General features: G+C 36.8%; 1 protein-coding gene across 6 annotated transcripts in view; it reads left to right on the top strand.

Moving 5' to 3' along the window:
• LOC131696722 (long-chain-fatty-acid--CoA ligase 1-like) overlaps window positions 1-21,142 on the top strand; it is a 44,750-nt gene that overhangs the window by 17,550 nt on the left and 6,058 nt on the right. For 5 of the 6 annotated variants that reach the window (XM_058998331.1, XM_058998350.1, XM_058998344.1 and 2 more), the window contains 15 exons: window positions 6,227-6,341; window positions 6,641-6,705; window positions 6,909-7,010; window positions 7,723-7,822; window positions 8,049-8,224; window positions 8,726-8,758; window positions 8,862-8,913; window positions 9,876-9,949; window positions 10,613-10,690; window positions 11,437-11,571; window positions 12,466-12,600; window positions 12,879-12,974; window positions 13,316-13,388; window positions 19,035-19,123; window positions 19,879-19,995. In XM_058998331.1, coding sequence (XP_058854314.1) covers window positions 6,227-6,341; window positions 6,641-6,705; window positions 6,909-7,010; window positions 7,723-7,822; window positions 8,049-8,224; window positions 8,726-8,758; window positions 8,862-8,913; window positions 9,876-9,949; window positions 10,613-10,690; window positions 11,437-11,571; window positions 12,466-12,600; window positions 12,879-12,974; window positions 13,316-13,388; window positions 19,035-19,123; window positions 19,879-19,995 — 1,440 coding nt within the window. Of the gene's footprint in view, window positions 1-6,226; window positions 6,342-6,640; window positions 6,706-6,908; window positions 7,011-7,722; window positions 7,823-8,048; window positions 8,225-8,725; window positions 8,759-8,861; window positions 8,914-9,875; window positions 9,950-10,490; window positions 10,569-10,612; window positions 10,691-11,436; window positions 11,572-12,465; window positions 12,601-12,878; window positions 12,975-13,315; window positions 13,389-19,034; window positions 19,124-19,878; window positions 19,996-21,142 lie in introns of all 6 variants that reach the window. The other variant, XM_058998323.1, reaches the window with a different exon arrangement.

Here is a 21,142-nt window from a genome sequence, read left to right on the forward strand (position 1 = left end):
TGGATAACAAGCAGATTCATGTGACCATCCATAGAGGCTAACTAAAGGAAGGTATTGAGTTAGGATGTGCCAGCTGGGGGAGGGGGATTAAAATGGCTTTTGGAATGATTTCCTCAATAGGTTGAGCCTGTGCCATGACTGACTGTATGTAGAGAAAAAGACATTCATAAGATGTATATTATACCAGAAACTCCACCAATCTGAAAGCGGAAGACTTGATTTATCTTGTTTTTTTTTATTTCTTTATGAGGATGTCTTGTGGTTTCAACACTATTATCAGTAAGTTACTGCAATGCTGAGCATGTTATTCTCAGGAGGGGTGAACGAGTGCAGAATGGTCTGACTTAGTTTCCTGTTATTAAATATAGCTGTTATTACATTCTTAGAAAACATTCTGCTTTAGTGTAATAGGAACTTCCCACCTTGCAGACCAAGATGGTGGTATTTTGTTATTAAAGCAAGAACAGTTCAAAGTTGTCAGATTGTTACTATTAAGAAACTGCCATGATTATTATTCACGGAACAGGAGCTAGGGCTGTGTGGAGGAAGAACCTTGGGAATTGAGAATACAAGTGCTTTGTGAGTACATGGTTTTCCCCTTGGCTCACGGTGAGACCAAACTGATGGGCCTCCTAGGCTGGTAAGCAACCGATACTCCCACCAAGGGGAACCTAGAGGTGAGAGAATGTTAAAACGAAAGAGAGTTTATGATAGATTTGGCGAGGGAGGGGGGGTCCCTCGGGTTTGCAGAGGACAAGGCCAGCACGGCTGGGCCTCTAAGTTTGGGAATTGAGCTGATTATGAGAGTAATCCGGGCGTATCAACTTCAACCTCCGTCTCAATCTCCTGCCTGTCACTCAGCAGCGAAAGCACACACCTACACAACAGACGACTACTCTTTCACAAGCATTAGTACCCTGTATCTTTCTAAACAAGGGATTTAGGTGCTCCGTAATAAAAGCTGAAGCTATCATATGCTTAGTATTAAGGCATGCTTCTTTAACAGGGGAGTACAGCAACTGGCACACAACTAAAAACTTCATTGGCATAACTTGGCCTTTCAGCTGGCAGTGACAGACACCTCTCTTCAAAACTGGCACAAGCAAATTAGTGTTTCTTGATGACCGAAGAGTTGGCTGCCTTACCTTTAGTGTTAGAGGTCTGATCTTATTAAGAAACATGGCTCCACTCCCACTGAGCTGTCGCAGGATTGGCTAGTAAAGCCTGCATGAGATAGGATGATAATGATAATGAGGAAAGAACAGAGACCCCTGTTAACATTTTCCCAGTCTGTCTGGAATGTAGACAGCAGACTTTTAATGTACATTTATAAGTGGTCAGGGGCTACTTCTAATCAAGTTGAGAGCCTATATCTTGCACATTCTTTGCTGTGTCAGGCTCTGTCATACAAAGAGTGCTAGAGAAATGACACTCTCAAATTGATTAGAGGTAGCCATCGAACGCTTATAAACATATGTAATTAAAATCTAAATAAAAAAACAGACAAAAAGCTTATATTAACATATTTAATCTGTTTATTTAGATTATGCTGTGATTTTAAGTGTTTATAATTTGCAAATGACCTTGAGTGTGAGATCTACTTTCTCAATGTAGTTGCTGTTAATAGGTTCTAATGGGGACGTGGTGTGTGGGTGTGTGTGTGTGTGTGTGTGTGTGTGTGTGTGTGTGTGTGTGTGTGTGTAGGTAGGTGTATTGTATATGTGTAGAAAGCAGCTATAGGCTGCTTTCTACACATAGCTACATTGGGACAGATTTATTAAGGTCTTTGTACTAAAATGTTATATGTACTATTAACAAATGACCCATACTGTACACCAAGATAAACAGTTAATTTAATTAAAACAGTTTTTTTATGACTTTCATAACAGTTGTATAAAATGGTCCCAAGGTGTTAAGTCCTTTCACTGACATCTCATGTTTGGCTCCTGTTTTACACTTCAGATTTAGTGGTACACACGTATACATTTCCACAAACAAGAACGTTCCTTGTGAGGCAATTCTTTTAACTTGCATAATCATTCATTGTGGGCTGTAACAATTTCATTGTGTTCTCTCGATATGAATGAGGTAGTTCTTTATCTCAAAGGGCTTTATTGAATTAAGTGCCGGGAGTGTTCAAAAACACTGTGCTGCTGCTGGGAAAGGAGAGTCTCTGCCCCAGCTGTGGGATATCAGGAAAGGGGTGACCTAATGAAAACTTCATTGTCTGGAAGGGAAAACAAAAAAAACACAAAATATTTGAACTCCTATCGATTGAAAAAGGGGTGTTTAATTGGACTTTTTCAACTGCTTTGATTTAGGGATATGACACTTTTTAGTGGAATTAAGTAAGCAGCACTTTAGCAATGTGAATTTTTATGCACATCTTGCATTGATTTATTATTATTTATTTTTTAGAGGATCTTGATGCATAGTGAAACTCTATATATGGGAATAAATCCAACAGTAAAATAAAATAGATGCCTATAAATATAAATCAAATCAAGTTTTTCATTAAAAATGCACTCAGTGGCTAACGTAAGGTTTAAACATTTATTCTGATAAATGTAAATGTAGAGCCCTACTAATTAGTCTCTATGTAAAATAAACTAGAACAATGACAAAATGCTGTGTTTTTTATATTGATGCTTGCCTCAGTAATTGGATACATATTACTGTTTTACAATATTTAACATTCTGAGAAACACATACTGAAATTAAATTGAAAAAGAGCATGCTCTATTTATTCTGTTTGATTATATATATATATATATATATATATATATATATATATATATATATATATATATATATATATATAGTTCGTGCAACAGCTTTAAAATAAGACTAAACGTTCCTCCTGTAGGGGGGGCCAAAAAACAGCATATCAGAATAATGTCCAGGTATCAAATTTTGGAAGAGGAAGAAAAAAAAAACATATTCAACATGAAAATGTTGCAACAGTTAGAAAAAAAAACCACTATAAAGACGCAATATATAAATGTACCAATGTGAAACTGTAGAAATTGGGGAAATTGACTGAATCGCTTACAACTAGATGAAAGGGTTCTCTGCCTGTAGGCACTTTAGGTAGTAGAAAGTTTACAAACAAGAGGAGGCCGTTCGGCCCATCTTGTTCGTTTGGTTGTTAGTAGCTTATTGATCCCAGAATCTCATCAAGCAGCTTCTTGAAGGATTTGAAGTAGATTTGTAGTGTGCTATTAGAAGATATTTTGTCAGTAAGAAATATTATCTGGGATTTAAGGTGTCATTGAAAGGATCTGATGAGCAGTGTGGAGTAGTGGGTAGGGCTCTGGACTCTTGACTGGAGGGTCGTGGGTTCAATCCCAGGTGGGGGACACTGCTGCTGTACCCTTGAGCAAGGTACTTTACCTAGATTGCTCCAGTAAAAACCCAACTGTATAAATGGGTAATTGTATGTAAAAAAAAAATAATAATAATGTGTAAAAATAATGTAATTGTATGTAAAAAATAATGTGATATCTTGTAACAATTGTAAGTCGCCCTGGATAAGGGCGTCTGCTAAGAAATAAATAATAATAATAATGATTAAAAAAAAGGGTTATTTTTCACTTGTCGAATCCTGGTGATGACACTTCTTCCCAGGCGAGCGCTTCCTTGTGCCTCTAGTAATAGAGAATGTCCCAGTGCAAGGCTTGAAACGATACCTCTTCAGAAACAGTAAGGGAGCTTTCACAGTTTGTGCTGGTAATCAATTTCTTATCTTCCTGGGAATCTATTGATTTTGTTTGTTTTGGAATATCTAATCTTTGTATTACTGAGGGAGATGATCTTCTCATTAATGATTGAAATAGGGTCCGAAGTTCAGGCATCACAGCCTGTTTTTTTTGTTTGTTTGTTTGCAATAGTCATCATTTTACTCCAAATATGTCTGCATTGGCGATACAGCATGTGAACTATGGCCTAGATGCACTTGTATTACAAAACATCTAGCTGGTCTCAGTAAATTATCAGTTATTTATTCCTATCCTTCCCTGACGAAATATTTAAATGTGAAGTACCAGTACATCTCTTCAGTCTTTGTGGTTTAGGAACCTGTAATAGCTAGGCTATAATCATGAGGTGTTCCCTAAACATAGCTGGTCTGAAAGCAAATTACACCAGGAAGCATTTCAGCATTTCAGATAAATGGGCCTGCTTTACATTGTGAAAAAGGTAGTAAGGTACTAAATACATATATAACTTGGGTTGTTTTGTCATTCCTCAGAAGTGACCCCACCCCCACTGGCCCTCCTGAGAAGTGAAGTCTTAGTAATAAGAAATCTGCAGGGCTGCTACCTGGAAGTCAGCATACACCTGTACCTCTATTACCATATCGCCCTTGAGTTGCGCTGTGATGTTTGTCTTGCAGCCTTGGTTCAGCAGTCTCTTTTTCCAAAGTAGGCGGTGGGTGCTTTTACCCCTCCCTCCAGAGAACTGCACATTAGTGTGGATAGTCTACCTTATCCACACCCCAAGAAATGAGGGTTACTCACATGAAACCATAGTTCTAGGAGTGGTATATGATGCATATCAAACAACCCACTGACCTCCCCTGGCACATGGCACGCCGATTCTTGCTTCCAACGTGTAAGATCTGACATCTGGCCAGAATTAAAGCGGAAAAAGAATATTAATTTGCATGTCGTTCAGGCCTCTCTGAAGCAATCGACCCACCAGTGCTACGCCTTCAAATTGAAGAGATTTTCCATTTGGTGTCAGGGCATGGAGCTAGACCCTCTGTCGTGCACTTGGCAGCTGTCTCTTCATACCAGACGTGGGCTGCAAATATAGTTCTATTTTTGTAAAGTTGATACAGTTCTGCAGCCTGAAGTGGGTGTGTGTGTGTTGAAGTGTACATGTTGCTACAGCACCAGTGGACCATGATGATGGATGTCTCTTGTGTCATTTGGAAAGAGTTGCATGTTCTATGTCTTGCCTGATGACGACAGTCTGCAGGGTGGGAATGGCGAGTTAGAGTTAAAGTACAGTACTAACGCCACATTTCCTTGCTTTCGTGGCAATGAGTTCAACCGTTACTGCTGTATTACCATAGTTTGTTTGCAATTAATATATATATATATATATATATATATATATAATATATATATATAGTTCCGTGAAAACATATTTGCCCCCTGTCTGATTTTCTGCATTTTTGCACATTTTTCACATTGTATTTGGTCAGATTTTTTTGTGGGTTGCAGTAGTATGTAGAGGGAGTCTGAGAGGACAAATGACACCAAAGTTTGGTGCTTCTTTCATTTGTTTGGTGTGCAAGGTAATCAAACATGCAATCTTCAGGTGTGAAAAAGTTATTGCCCCCCCCTTGTTAACTCAACACCATTAAAGGGATAATTAGGGTACTTTGGTTAACAACCAGGCCTGATTTGGGCCAGCCCTGCCCAATATAAATCTGACTAACTTTGGCCCTTACCATCAGAGTGAAGTTGTCAGCACACAGGTTCTAGAGGCACATCATGTCTTGTTGCTGTGCTCAGTCTTGCCATGGTGTATGACGCTTGACAGTAAACTGTCTTCAGCAACCTCACCTTGTTAGCTGAGTTTGGCTGTTCCTCACCCAGTTTTATTCGTCCTACACAGCTGTTTCTGTTTCAGTTAATGATTGTGTTTCAACCTACATATTGAATTGATGATCATTAGCACCTGTTTGGTATAATTGTTTAATCATACACCTGACTATATGCCTACAAAATCCCTGACTTTGTGCAAGTGTACCTAGAAGAATTGATGCTGTTTTGAAGGCAAAGGGTGGTCACACCAAATATGGATTTGATTTAGATTTTTCTTCTGTTCACTCATTTAGCATTTAGTTAATTGATAAATATAATCTATTAACATGTCTATTTTTGAAAGCATTCTTACTTTACAGCATTTTTTCAAACCTGCCTAAAACTTTTGCACAGTACTGTATATATGTATATATATATATATATATATATATATATATATATATATATATATATATATATATATAATATACACACACACACACAATTCTGGTGCCATCCATCTGTATGTCACCCCTACATTTTTCTGTGTGTTAGCTGTGGATGTAGGTCATGGTGAAATTTATTTTCTTTGTATTTATTTCTTTTCTTTTTTTTGTTTTGTTCATGGAACTGGTAACTCTAAAAAAGTGGCGGTGGATGTTACATATCTGCCTGTTTGTTTTGTTTTTCAGGGAGGTGATTATGCTCGAAGATCAGTGCTTCTTGACAGTGACCAGTCCTTGGCGTTCTACTACAGTGATGCCAAGACATTGTATGAAAATTTTCAGAGAGGCTTGCATGTTTCAAGTAAGTGGACACGTCCTTTACTCTATAAATATTTTTACTTGTGGGTGTGGAGGGAGGGGGGGGTGGTTGTGGTGTTGGGGTGGGCTGGGGTGGGCTGGGGTGGGGTGGGGAGCGGTTGGGTTTGGTTGGGGCGGGGTGGGGGTAGGTTTGGATGTGGGCACAGGCGTGCGCCCCCATTGTTGTCGTTGTTACTGACAAATGTTTCTCATTTCCCTTTTGACGGGGACTGACTATTTTACAGTAAAGCAGGCAACACAATCGCTGAACTGTACTGACTTTAAAAGCATTTTGTTTTAAAGATAATGGCCCCTGCCTGGGATCCAGAAAACCAAACCAGCCATATGAATGGATATGCTACCAAGAGGTAAGAACCACCTTTATATGAAAACCCTTGTGTAGTTGAATTGATATATGTCTGTCATTTTCCTAATATAAAACCGAGGCAGACTGCCACCAAATGGAACAGCTCCAGAGGACATGTACTGGCAGATTGCCCTTATACAGGTATAAGAGGGGAAACCCAGACTCCATGCTTGTTTAATGAAGTACCTGATTTCAATCTTGGAGGTGGCAGACAGAGCAGAGTTCCTGGGATCTGGATTAATGCACAGAGGACACACACCGACACCTGACCAGTTCATTGGAATTTTTGCACAAAACAGACCTGAGGTAATATATTGCTTTACAGTAGTAGTTATCTATGATTGAATAGGGATGGAAGTGTAAAAAGTTGTCAGGATGTTAACAATGAAAAGAAAAATTACAGGTACGTTATTTAAGCAGTTGTAGCAACACGTGGGGACGTGTAACGCTATATTTTTCGGAACCCCGCTACTTACTCTTTGAGCCAACAATTACAGTAGCTATTATGAACCAGACAAGCATCAGTCCTCTTATTTTTATCTTTTCCTATCTACAGTAGAAACCATTGGCTAGTAAAGTTGGTTATAAATATAAATAAACAAACAAACAAAATGTGGTTATTTCAGTAGGCTTAAGTCATTTTATTATGTTTTATTATATGGTTGAGGAATATCATAACTCTCAATTTAATTATCTGCCTATTGTAAAAGTAAATTTAATTCCAGCTTTCGACCTCAAAAGTTGTCCAGTTGAATTTCCACATTTTTAAAACTATACCGATTTCATGTCTTGTATTCTTTGGAACCTGTTGTTTGGACACGTTAACAGGCAGGCACGCGAAAACGAAGCTAAAGTGACGTGTTCAGAATCATCATCTAGATAACATTTTAAAAGTTTTATATGATAATAAGACATCCTACCGTGACACAAGCAAGCAGGGGGTATTTCTTGTTTTCAAAGTGGTTGTATTCATGCGAGTGAAGTCATCTGATATATCTCTGTCATTTTCTTTGCTCAGTGGACAATTGCTGAACTTGCGTGCTACACCTACTCCATGGTGTCGGTCCCACTGTATGACACCCTAGGAGCCGAGGCCATTGCTTACATTATCGAAAAAGGTAGGTTGATCGGTTACTAAAGCATACAGCCCATCTGCTTCATTGTCTAAACCACAGTTTCTTTCAAATGAAAACAACCAATGTGCAATGGTTCAGGGTTTAGGAACAATTATAAAATGCAAACAAATAAACCAATAAAAAAGACGGTCTGGTCCTTGTCATTTATTATAGAGTGTCTATGTTTATTTAGCCAAGCTAATACTGAAAATGTATACTGTGTTTTCAGCGGAAATCTCCACAGTAATCTGTGACACACCTGAGAAAGCCCAGCTTCTTCTAGAGTACGCTTCTAAAGGAGTGCACCAGTTGAAAACTATCATCCTCATAGATGTTTTTGATCTTGATCTGGTGGGGCGAGCAAAGAAATTGGGGGTTGAAGTTGTCAGTCTGAGGGAAATAGAGGTGAGTGTTTTTTTTTTGTTTGTTTTACCTTTTATATGTGACAACCAGTGAGAATTACTTATTTCAACACTTCAACAGTAAAGCAAAAAAAAAAAAAAAACAACAACTATCAAAACAAGTTTTGTTTTTTCTAACCTAGTTGCGAGTAATTTATTTGTGTACCTTAACTGTACTTCCCTAATAAAAATACAACGGTATACTAATACAGTAGAATACTAGAACCTATGTATACTGAATGTAATGTGCAACACACAGAAAAGTCATAATTTGTGAAAAGGGTGCACATATTAATTCATTTTCAGTAATCAAAAATGTGTTGTATTGAATCATCTTAAACTGAAATAAATATTTAGTTTTGTATGTAATTTGCTACACTTTTAATAGAAAATAAATAGACCAATAGCCATATTCATTCACGTCTTGCTGTAAGGGGAATGTGGAATTTAATAATGTTACAAATACTTGGGTTAATATTAAATTACAATCTGTTCGTTCTTTTAGTCTGTTGGAAAGGTAAACCGGAAGAATCCAGTAGTAAGTAATATATCAACGTTTTGCTTGCAACTTTTTTTAATAGCTGTTGTAGGAACGTGCAGTTAGTTGACATCAGATTTTGTATTTTTTTTTTTATTTGTAGCCACCAAAGCCAGATGATCTGGCGGTTATATGTTTTACCAGTGGAACCACAGGTAAGTTTTTTTTTTTTTTTTTTTTTTAAACAAAACATACTTATTTACATACTATACTGTATAACATTTCAAAACAAAAGAAAGACTTTGGAAACATTTGTCATTCTGTACGTTTACTGAATGACAATCTAATTAGAATTCAACTGTATACATGAATTGAAGTTTTTGGAAAACGTAGGATATTTTCACATGCAAAGTACTGTATTAGCCTAAGTACGATTTGAAAGACCGGACATTTCTGCGATATAACAGAGACCAATCCAATATAGTGCTTTGTCGAAATGTCAGGTCTTAAATTCAAAGATTACTATCCTATACCTCTATTCAGATTCCCAAAAATGTGCAATCAGCCTTTCCAACAGCTCATCCTGTTTTATATTATTTTGCAGACATTATTTTAAAATATCACGTTATTTTAAAACTGGAAAACATTTGCTGCTTCAGTATGGGCTATTAACAAATACATACAGACTTTAACAAATGTATTACTTTATCCCTAACTAGACAAATGGATGCATGCAGACTGACTACAGAGTATTATTATTTTCTCTGTTTTCTAAAACAACATGCAGGAATGAAGGTCAAAGTTTGCACATGTGCAGTACGCTATCAAAGTGTGTTTACATGATATACATTTTGTTCGTTTTCGGAATTTAATCGGAAATTTCTAGGTGCTGTTTTCCGAAAACTGACTTTTGGAATATTCTGATACATTTTCCGAAAACTGTGTTTACATGACTTTTGATATCGGAATTAGTTTTCCGAAAATTAGTTTTCCGAAAAATAATGGAATTCTTATGCTCATGTAAATGCACTGATTGACTTATAGTTTATCATTATACTTTTGAATTAACACTGAGTGGTGTGTGTGTGTGTGTGTTTGTTTTTTTTAAGTTATGGATATTTCCATTTTTATTTGCCTTGTATTAATCTCACTGAGCCGTGTGTGCATTTCTTTTTAGGAAACCCCAAAGGAGCGATGCTTACTCACGCAAACATTGTATCCAATGCAGCTGCTTTTATCAAAATAACAAAGGTAAACTCTTACTTACAGGAGTAGGTGGTACATACGTTTGCATAAGTTTGTTTTTTACTATTAAATCAAGCTTAATTTGTATTACAGAAGCATGGTTGGTTTTGCAGTACAGTAATTAATATTTCAAAATGTAGTGATATACACAAATACATGTATTAGTTTATGCTGAAAATAGTTTACAATGTATTTCTTCTGTCTGTATAAGGAGCAACTCGCAGAAGCCTCCTTCACTTTCGCATAATAGGAAGCAGTAGAAGTTGAAATGAGCCAGGGACAGGTTTACTAACACTTTGCCCAATTGCAAAGCACACAAGTCAACTTGGCTACCCTTTTTATGGCGGTAGCAACTTTGAAACCAGAACTGAAAAATGCAACCTTATGCTGTCCTCCACCTAAATGCTTTCTGCATTCCAGTGCTTCCAAGCTCTTTCTCCACTTACTTGTGCTTACTGTGGGGTGTGGGGTCTTTTTTAGTTAATTTTTCTTTCTGTCGCTCTCTCTCCCTCTTTTTTTTTTCCCTCTGGTGTTCTTTTGCTATCAGAATCTGCACGTCCTTACTCCTGAAGATGTAATGATCTCATTCTTGCCTCTGGCCCACATGTTTGAACGTGTAGTTGAGGTAGGCGCTAATCACCTGTCCGGCCTGTGTGTTTGTTTTTCCAGACGTCCTACTGTATAAGCTCCAGTGACACTCATGTGTCCTATTTACCTCTTGCACATATGTTTGAGCGGTTAGTACAGGTATGTAAATACAGAAATCATCTTCACATTACAACTTCTGAGCTTGACACTGTCAAGCAATGTTAAACATGCGTGTCTAATTGTAATTATTGACCAGGCTGTATGTAGGATAAAGGCCTATTCACACTGGACACGCCACGACAAAAAAAAAAAAATAGTTTTGATGAACTATTCACACTGCCTGCAATGCGATGGGCGAGACTGAAACGATGCAAAAAAAAATAAATAAGATTGATGTCTGTTTTTGAGATTTTGGCCTGTTGACACTTGTGTGAAATTTAGTGTTACAGCGAAAGTATCATATTGCAGGACAAATCTCATCGTGTCCAGTGTGAATAGGCCTTTAGGCTTACATTTGGTCAGAAGGGCTTGAAGATAAGGTCATGTCCTCCATATAAAGTACATGCGTTTTATATAAACCAAGGATACGCACATAAAAATGTGGTTCTTATCAAAACAAAGAAAGGTTATGTATTCTGTGATTATTTTTTTAAAAAAATTATCATTGCTATACAGAAAAAGTAGCCCTTTCACTGTCTTATTGTTTTAATCTTGCTCCCTATCAATGATACAGACCACCTGTTTTGACATGGTGTCTCTACGATTGCTGTCTTCTATGATTCTCTTAATACTGGTGGTGTACCGTAGACATCAACCACTTCACTGTCACATTATTGTAAGGAATTGGCTCTGAAAATGTCAATTAAAACAGCAGAAGTTTACAGTCCGGTGCTTCTTCCCAACAGGTTCTACTTTTGTGCCATGGAGCCCGGATAGGATTTTTTCAAGGTGACATCAGACTTCTCATGGATGACCTAAAGACGTTACAGCCCACCATATTTCCTGTAGTGCCCCGTCTGCTCAACAGAATGTTTGACAGGGTGAGTTTTTAACCCTACCGTTGTGTGGCCCATAGATATAAACTTGACCAGGTCAAATACACATTTATTTAAAAACATAATCTACAGAATTAACAAGTAGAACACAACATATTTTCACGCATTGCATGTTTTAAAAGTGGTGAAAAAGGTTTCCTATACTTTTATATAAACCAAATATGTCCGTGTGCTGACAAAAGAAGCATCAATGTAACCGTCAAGTCAAAAGTACTGTGCTTCTAGTAAACTACTGAAATGCTAAAGTGTTATATTTGTTTTGCTTGGGTTTAGATGTGGCATGGACTTCAGCAGTGTTCGATGGCCAATTCTTTTTTAAACATTTTAATACATTGTGTTCTGTTCCAGAACCAAAATTCAGCACTCAGTTGGTGTACCCCAAGCCAGCTCTGTACATTTACATGACAGTGGTAGCTCTGATATTACAACTATGGCAGTAACTTGCTTGTATTTGTAAAGGGCAGCACAGGTACACAGAATTCTAGAACTAGTTTTGTGCAGTCAGCCTAAAAAAAACTGAGTGAGTTGAGATGACTGATGAAGACTGTTTGGGTCAGGAGGCCGACTGAAATGAGGAATGAGAAAGCCATAATATTGGAATGTGACCTATTTATCCTAAAGCCATCGTAAATCTGAAGTCTTCTCCAAATCTGTGGATTGCCAGCAGTCTTAGAAGAATTATTATTTTATTTTTTTAGTTGACCTGGACACACAATGGCATGCCACAATGAAAGTAATTTCAGCTCACCGACAGAATACAGCAGTTTTAACCAAATTTAATTCTTTGTTAGTTTTAAATAATAAAAATAAACTGATTTATCGTTTGTAACAAGATGTACCATTTCCTTTTTTAATTGTGGAAATGCTAACGGTTTTAAGATATTTGGACAAGCCAACACCCCTTTGAAAAGGTGGCTGCTGGACTTTGCGACTAAGAGGAAGGAAGCAGAGCTGAAAAGTGGAATTGTGAGGAATGACAGCGTGTGGGACAAGCTCATCTTCCGCAAAGTACAGGTGGGATTGTAAATCTACTATTTTCTGAATAAAATCCTCATTGGCTGTTTTACAGATCAAATGTGTTCTCCATACTCGCTAGAGCCGTGCTAAAAGATTTTTGTTTTGTTTTCTTCTGGTGTAAAATACACCAGAAGCACAATCCTTATTTAACCATTTTATTTTATTTCATTTATATTTTTTTAAACAGATTGAAGAAGAATTTTTATTATTAGGATTTTTGAATAAGACCAAAGATGTCTGACTAATTGTTTTGAAATGTCTGGTCTCTTCTGTAGGCTAGCCTGGGTGGTAAAGTACAGCTCATGATAACCGGAGCGGCTCCCGTCTCTCCAACAGTTCTGAGTTTCCTCAGGGCTGCCCTGGGCTGCCAGGTGAGCTTTATTTGGCATTTGGCCATTGGAGTTTATAATTGGAACCACCGCTGATGCACACAGACTGCTTTTTGCAGTGGGAGGTCATGTCATGTGGTGTGTTACATTTCAGTAGTATTTAACTGTTGGCTCTTAAGTAATTTGGTTCCCATCCATAGAATCTGCACACAAGTCAGTACTGCCTGCTATTTGATTTACTGTATTACTGTAATTTACTGTTCAATAATTACTGTAATTTACTGTTCAATACAATGTTGTGTTTGTTAAAAAAAAAAAAACCTGACCAAGTTTAGCATTCATTCACTCATTCATTCATTTCTGCTTCCTTTGTTTCTGTTTAGTTTTATGAAGGCTACGGGCAGACTGAATGCACAGCTGGGTGTTCGATGACATTGCCTGGAGACTGGACAGCAGGTAAAATACACCAACATACTCTTTTCACTGATAAAGTAGACCCAGAAATACAGTATTTAGCAAGTATATGTCTTGCCTTGATTTTTGTTTCCTTTCTTTGTACATTTCAAGATTCGAAGATGTGTTACCGATGTTGCAGTGTCTTTATTTTCAAAAGCATCAGTCTTTATCAGAGTTCTGTTTTGATTTTCATAAAACCTTTTGGAAGGGTAGTGTTACTGTATGCTCAAACATGAAAATACAGCTGTTTGACTTAAACCCCTTTTTCACACTGGCACTCCTACCCGAGTGAGCGAGTAAAATGTAACATTTCCTTAGTCATGAGTACTTTCAATAAATCCTGTACATACTTCAACCCCTTCAACTCTAGATGTAAAAAATTATGTGCATGTCAGGCATCATATTTTGAAATAATTTAAATTGCTATTTTTACCCCCGATATTACTATAATATACAATTAGATAGAAAATAAGTGTATATATATATATATATATATATGAAACTACTGTAGTCGTCCCATCCCTAATAATATATATATATATATATATATAGATCTTTTTAAAATCTCAACACAGTTGCACACAAGTACGTACAATCCTCTTTCAAATCAACATGTTATGATTTTGAATATCTTCTTAGGGTCGGTATTCTTGTCATTGCTTGCGCCCCGGCACCTCTTTCTTTACAAATTAAGCACTGCGTGCATGTGTTAGGTCTTATCAGCGTTTCACATTGCACGAGAACGGTCTGTTGTTGCCATGAGAACAATCTGTTGATTGACAGGTTTGAAAGTTGTACTCGCACGATCTCTTTGGCTGTGTGAAAGGGTTATGACGGTATTACACCAGCATAGATTGCGTAATTTCATGCTGTGTGAAAGGGTATTTTACACACTCGTTAAAATGTTTGAGACGGCACAGTAGCTGCATTTCTGTGTGAAAATGGTAATAGTCTAATTAAAAAAGATGCTTTTGCCTGATAAGGGAGGTTTGGAACTTTCAGCAGGTCGGCCTGACCTTTTTATACCAGGAGCTCTCTTTTTCAGACCTTACACAGACTTATTCAAAAGGATACAAAATACAGGATCCTACAACATTAATATTAGCAATGTATGTCATTCTGTAGCATCCAATCCATATCTAATAAGTCAGCTGGTTCACAGCAAGATTTGAATTTGAAGCGGCTCTGCGAACACCACAGCAGGCCTGTGCATCCAGCGTTTTACATCACAGGTGTGGGCGACCAGGGTCTTTACTTGATACCTGCAAAAACTTAAACCTTGTTAGCTGGGCTCCCATCTCTGCATTTTCATTCCCATCATCAGTGGGCAAACTTCAAATAAATTTAAACGGTTTCTATCAAAGAGCCATACATCTCTGCCGCATACACCTTTCACTCAAAAAAGGTACTCGCATCTTGTACAAGGGAAGACGGGTTTTAGGGTCACTCTGTGACAATAATAACTTTTTATTTATGAATATAGACTAACACAAACATCATACACACAAAAAAATAAAACATTCTTTAAAAAAAAAAAAAAAAAAATTGTAAATTAACAATAAACTATTTATTTGTAAACGGTATAATGAATACAAATAGTTTTTAAACAGTAAAACATACAAATGCAAGATTTGCGATGAATAAAAACAATTCTGTAAACAATAACATGCACATTATTACTATATGACGCATCCTCACTTGTTTGTTGGTGAGAGTGCACAGAGGAATGTGAACACCTTGAAAGCACGCAGAGGTGGATGGCGGGGTGTATACTGTGGTGCAAAATCAAAGGATGGTCTCCACATCTTCATCATCGTCTTTCATAAAATAAAAACATATTTCAAAGTTAATGTTTTCAAAATCCCTGATCATGCATCTCTTCTTTACTTTTGGTGTCTGAATCAATCTTATATGTTAACGTATTTTGTTATTTCAATATAAAATAAAAGTAAACAAGTAATACTGAAAATAAACTGTACCAAAATTAAAGTAAATGTCCTGAAGTAGTTAATGATAACTTATGGGGTATGCATTAACTACAGCCTTGCATTTTAACTGTAATGGTCCTTGTAAAACTTGGTCTGGCAATAAAAAACAAAAACAACAATTATTCTTATTTGCTTTATTGAATACAAACAATATAGCTGTGAAGCAAAAATACAAACAGAACTTTTTTTTTTATTATTCCAACGCTGCAGATGGAATATACTAAGAAAAGGCCTGCATGCACATAGTATATATTTCTAATATAAAAATTAAAAAAAAACCTGTACTGATACTGCACTAATGCAAATAAAGAAACGGTAATATTGCATTTCTTATTGGACGCCTTGCAATAGCAATATAAAGCATGCCGAATAACACAGAATATTGTATTTCTTATCTAGATTTGCCTCCCAAAAATGGCTTTGACAGATAGGTAAATTGGTTGGTTAGGTTGAGAGGGACTAAGACAGCGCTGAACAATCCTGTTGCTTATTCACCCATCACAAACAAGCATTGCAAGTAAATGAAAACCCAAACGTATTGGTCACGACCATTGAGATGCCGAGACCCAACGAAGTACATCAAGCTTGATAACATGCAAACTCAAGACGTACTGCAGAATTGCTATGCATACGCATTTAATTTAGACATCATACGTAATTCGTATTTTTTCAATGCATAAAACACCGATGTTGCAGTGTCTTTATTTTCAAAAGCATCAGTCTTTATCAGAGTTCTGTTTTGATTTTCATAAAACCTTTTGGAAGGGTAGTGTTACTGTATGCTCAAACATGAAAATACAGCTGTTTGACTGACTTAAGCCCCTTTTTCACACTGGCACTCCTACCCGAGTGAGCGAGTAAAATGTAACATTTCCTTAGTCATGAGTACTTTCAATAAATCCTGTACATACTTCAACCCCTTCAACTCTAGATGTAAAAATTATGTGCATGTCAGGCATCAGATTTTGAAATAATTTAAATTGCTATTTTTACCCCCGATATTACTATAATATACAATTAGATAGAAAATAAAAGTGTATATATATATATATATATATATATATATATATATATATATATATATGAAACTACTGTAGTCGTCCCATCCCTAATAATATATATATATATATATATATATATATATATATATATATATATATACACACACATATATATATATATATATATATATATATATATATATATATATATATATATATATATATATATATACACACACACATATATATATATATATATATATATATATATATATACATACATATATCTACATACATATATATATAGATCTTTTTAAAATCTCAACACAGTTGCACACAAGTACGTACAATCCTCTTTCAAATCAACATGTTATGATTTTGAATATCTTCTTAGGGTCGGTATTCTTGTCATTGCTTGCGCCCCGGCACCTCTTTCTTTACAAATTAAGCACTGCGTGCTTGTGTTAGGTCTTATCAGCGTTTCACATTGCACGAGAACGGTCTGTTGTTGCCATGAGAACAATCTGTTGATTGACAGGTTTGAAAGTTGTACTCGCACGATCTCTTTGGCTGTGTGAAAGGGTTATGACGGTATTACACCAGCATAGATTGCGTAATTTCATGCTGTGTGAAAGGGTATTTTACACACTCGTTAAAATGTTTGAGACGGCACAGTAGCTGCATTTCTGTGTGAAAATGGTAATAGTCTAATTAAAAAAGATGCTTTTGCCTGATAAGGGAGGTTTGGAACTTTCAGCAGGTCGGCCTGACCTTTTTATACCAGGAGCTCTCTTTTTCAGACCTTACACAGACTTATTCAAAAGGATACAAAACACAGGATCCTACAACATTAATATTAGCAATGTATGTCATTCTGTAGCATCCAATCCATATCTAATAAGTCAGCTGGTTCACAGCAAGATTTGAATTTGAAGCGGCTCTGCAAACACCACCACAGGCCTGTGCATCCAGCGTTTTACATCACAGGTGTGGGCGACCAGGGCCTTTACTTGATACCTGCAAAAACTTAAACCTTGTTAGCTGGGCTCCCATCTCTACATTCCCATTCCCATCATCAGTGGCCAAACTTCAAATAAATTTAAACGGTTTCTATCAAAGAGCCATACATCTCTGCCGCATACACCTTTCACTCAAAAAAGGTACTTGCATCTTGTACAAGGGAAGACGGGTTTTAGGGTCACTCTGTGACAATAATAACTTTTTATTTATGAATAATACAAAATGTTTATTTTTGAATAGACTAACACAAACATCATACACACAAAAAAATAAAACATTTAAAAAAAAAAAAAAATTGTAAATTAACAATAAACTATATATTTTTAAACCGTATAATGAATACAAATAGTTTATAAACAGTAAAACATACATATGCAAGATTTGCGATGAATAAAAACAATTTTGTAAACAATAACATGCACATTATTACTATATGACGCATCCTCACTTGTTTGTTGGTGAGAGTGCACAGAGGAATGTGAACACCTTGAAAGCACGCAGAGATGGATGGCGGGGTGTATACTGTGGTGCAAAATCAAAGGATGGTCTCAGATCCACATCTTCATCATCGTCTTTCATAAAATAAAAACATATTTCAAAGTTAATGTTTTCAAAATCCCTGATCATGCATCAAACTCTTCTTTACTTTTGGTGTCTGAATCAATCTTATATGTTAACGTATTGTTATTTCAATATAAAATAAAAATAAACAAGTAATACTGAAAATAAACTGTACCAAAATTAAAGTAAATGTCCTGAAGTAGTTAATGATAACTTATGGGGTATGCATTAACTACAGCCTTGCATTTTAACTGTAATGGTACTTGTAAAACTTGGTCTGGCAATAAAAAACAAAAACAACAATTATTCTTATTTGCTTTATTGAATACAAACAATATAGCTGTGAAGCAAATAAATACAAACAGAACTTTTTTTTTTATTATTCCAACGCTGCAGATGGAATATACTAAAGAAAAGACCTGCATGCACATACTATATATCTCTAATATAAAAATAAAAAAAAAACCTGTACTGATACTGCACTAATGCAAATAAAGAAACGGTAATATTGCATTTCTTATTGGACTTGCCTTGCAATAGCAATATAAAGCATGCCGAATAACACGGAATATTGTATTTTTTCCAAAAATCCTTCCAAAAATGGCTTTGACAGATATGTAAATTGGTTGGTTAGGTTGAGAGGGACTAAGACAGCGCTGAACAATCCTGTTGCTTATTCACCCATCACAAACAAGCATTGCAAGTAAATGAAAACCCAAACGTATTGGTCACGACCATTGAGATGCCGAGACCCAACAAAGTACATCAAGCTTGATAACATGCAAACTCAAGACGTACTGCAGAATTGCTATGCATACGCATTTAATTTAGACATCATACGTAATTCATATTTTTTCAAAGCATAAAACACCCAGTACGCTTCTTATCTGATGCGCTGATGGTAATGATAATGTATTATTCTGTGCTAATTAAGACCTTGCCTGTTTATCGTCACTCTGATCCATACAAGCGCCTGTTGGTCTGCACTGCACAGAAAAAAAAAACATGGGGCAGGAGGGCAACTCTGCTTTTACAGCACTGCACTCTCAGTTAAACTGCTACACCTGATTTTCCAGGTCATGTTGGACCACCATTGCCATGTTGTACTGTCAAGCTGGTTGATGTGACGGAAATGAATTACTTTGCTTCTAAAGGGGAGGGAGAGGTGAGTAGAAACAACAGATTTTCCTTAACGTTAAAACGAGTACGGTGACCATAATCTAGTGGGCCTGTATGCAGATTCGTTCAATGTGCTTATGCAAATAATGTACATACAGGTCTATCTGCAAACACAATAGAATTTGCAATAAAGCTTTTTTTTCTTGCATAGGTGTGCTTATATTCGCTATGACGTGGTAGCGTATGTGACTGAAAAGCTGTCCAGTTTTCTCTTAAAGCTGTTATGTTGTTATGGTTGTCAATAGGCAGAAAAAAGAGGCAAGGGATGAACTACCATCAGCTAAACTTCATTACAAAGTAAATTTTTGAAGTCTACTCATTTACTAACCTCTGTGCCCCCTACAGGCACTAGTCACAGGTGATTTATAACCACTATGCTACACTATTGGAACAGATGCAGTACCCCGGCTTGGAGTGTGGTATTGTGTTCCCTGTTTTTACCCTTGCTTACTAAATATCTTGGTATACCTGAATTGATTATTAATCCCGCTACAAATACTTGCTTATGTTGTTTTTTACATGCAGTCTGTCTCGCAGTGTAGTGGTATAACAAATATAATTTATTTACTGAAAGTACAACATGTATTTATGGGACGTTTCTATTGTCCATTGTCCCAAAAGTTGATTGGTACAACATTCGATGTGGCTGAAAACCAAACATTTAAGATAATGCAATATGTCCTTTTATATATCATCATTTTGGGTTTTCACTTAATGCAGCGTTGGAATGTTGTTTTATAGGTTTGTGTGAAAGGGGCAAATGTATTTAAAGGCTACCTGAGGGACCCTGAAAAAACGACCGAAGCTCTTGATGAAGATGGTTGGCTGCACACAGGAGACATTGGGAAATGGTTACCGGTAAGGTGACTGCATTGTTCATTTGTATATATATATGTTAAGTCATACAATGTTTTTTGTGTAATATATGCAATGATTTTATTGAGCAATCCATCTCTTTAGGAATGATGAAGTGGTGGTGCTTTTTATACAAAAAAGCTAATACTATTTATATATATATATATATATATATATATATATACACATACAGGTAGTGGACAAAAAAATGGAAACACCAATGTAACGTCACTAAGTAGGGCGTTGGGCCACTATGGTATCCCGCTCTGTGGAGTTCTCGGCGGATCGTTTTTGATGAAACTGGCTGCTCGCGCACCAGGTTGAAATTTGCAGTCAAAGTGTTTACTAATTGCACAAATAATAAAATACATTTAAAAAACACAAATACACAAATGTGTGCAGAGTGATGATTTCAATGTAGTCAGCCTCGTTCAATAAAAACAAATAGAAAATGTTAGCATGTAGTTCTAAACATGGAGACATCATAACTAGCGATGGTCAAAGTGTTTCTGTAAAGTGTCACACTATATCCTTCAGACGCGCACTTCTTGTAGCGTGTAGTATGTGTGTGTTACGTCACATAAATCATGGTGGTGGAGAAAGAGTATGGACTTTCTAACCTGCGTGGAAACCCGGCCAGTGTTATTAAAGGCACAGTATCCATTAGGTTTGATTTATGTATTTTGTCAGTGTCATTTGACAGTGTCCAGTAAGTTTCAAGGCTGTAACGTCAGGACGCCACAGTAACCCACAGGACGCCACAGTGGTATCTCAGGAGGTAGCAGCTCAGCTGCAAAAAACGGCTATTCATGTGATAGACCCCCTCCAGCTGGAGGAAGGGTTCTACTCCAGGTACTTCCTAGTGCCCAAGTGGAATGGTGGCCTCAGACAGGTCAACCTGTATCTGAGCCGAAGGAGGTTCAAAATGTTGATGACGCAACAGCTGTTGCAGTCAATCAGGCAAGGCGACGTTCACCATTCACCGTTCATCCCCATAAAATCAGCGCACAGGAAGTACCTGTGGTTCGCTTTTCAAGGAACAGCGTAAGAGTTCCGTGTCTTGCCATTTGGCCTCTCTCTAGCTCCCTGTGCCTTCTCGAAGTGCATGGAAGCTATCCTGGCTCCATTGAGAGTCAAAGGCATCAGAGTT

The sequence above is a fragment of the Acipenser ruthenus genome, chromosome 2 (genome assembly GCF_902713425.1).
Source record: "Acipenser ruthenus chromosome 2, fAciRut3.2 maternal haplotype, whole genome shotgun sequence".
Taxonomy (NCBI): Eukaryota; Metazoa; Chordata; class Actinopteri; order Acipenseriformes; family Acipenseridae; genus Acipenser; species Acipenser ruthenus.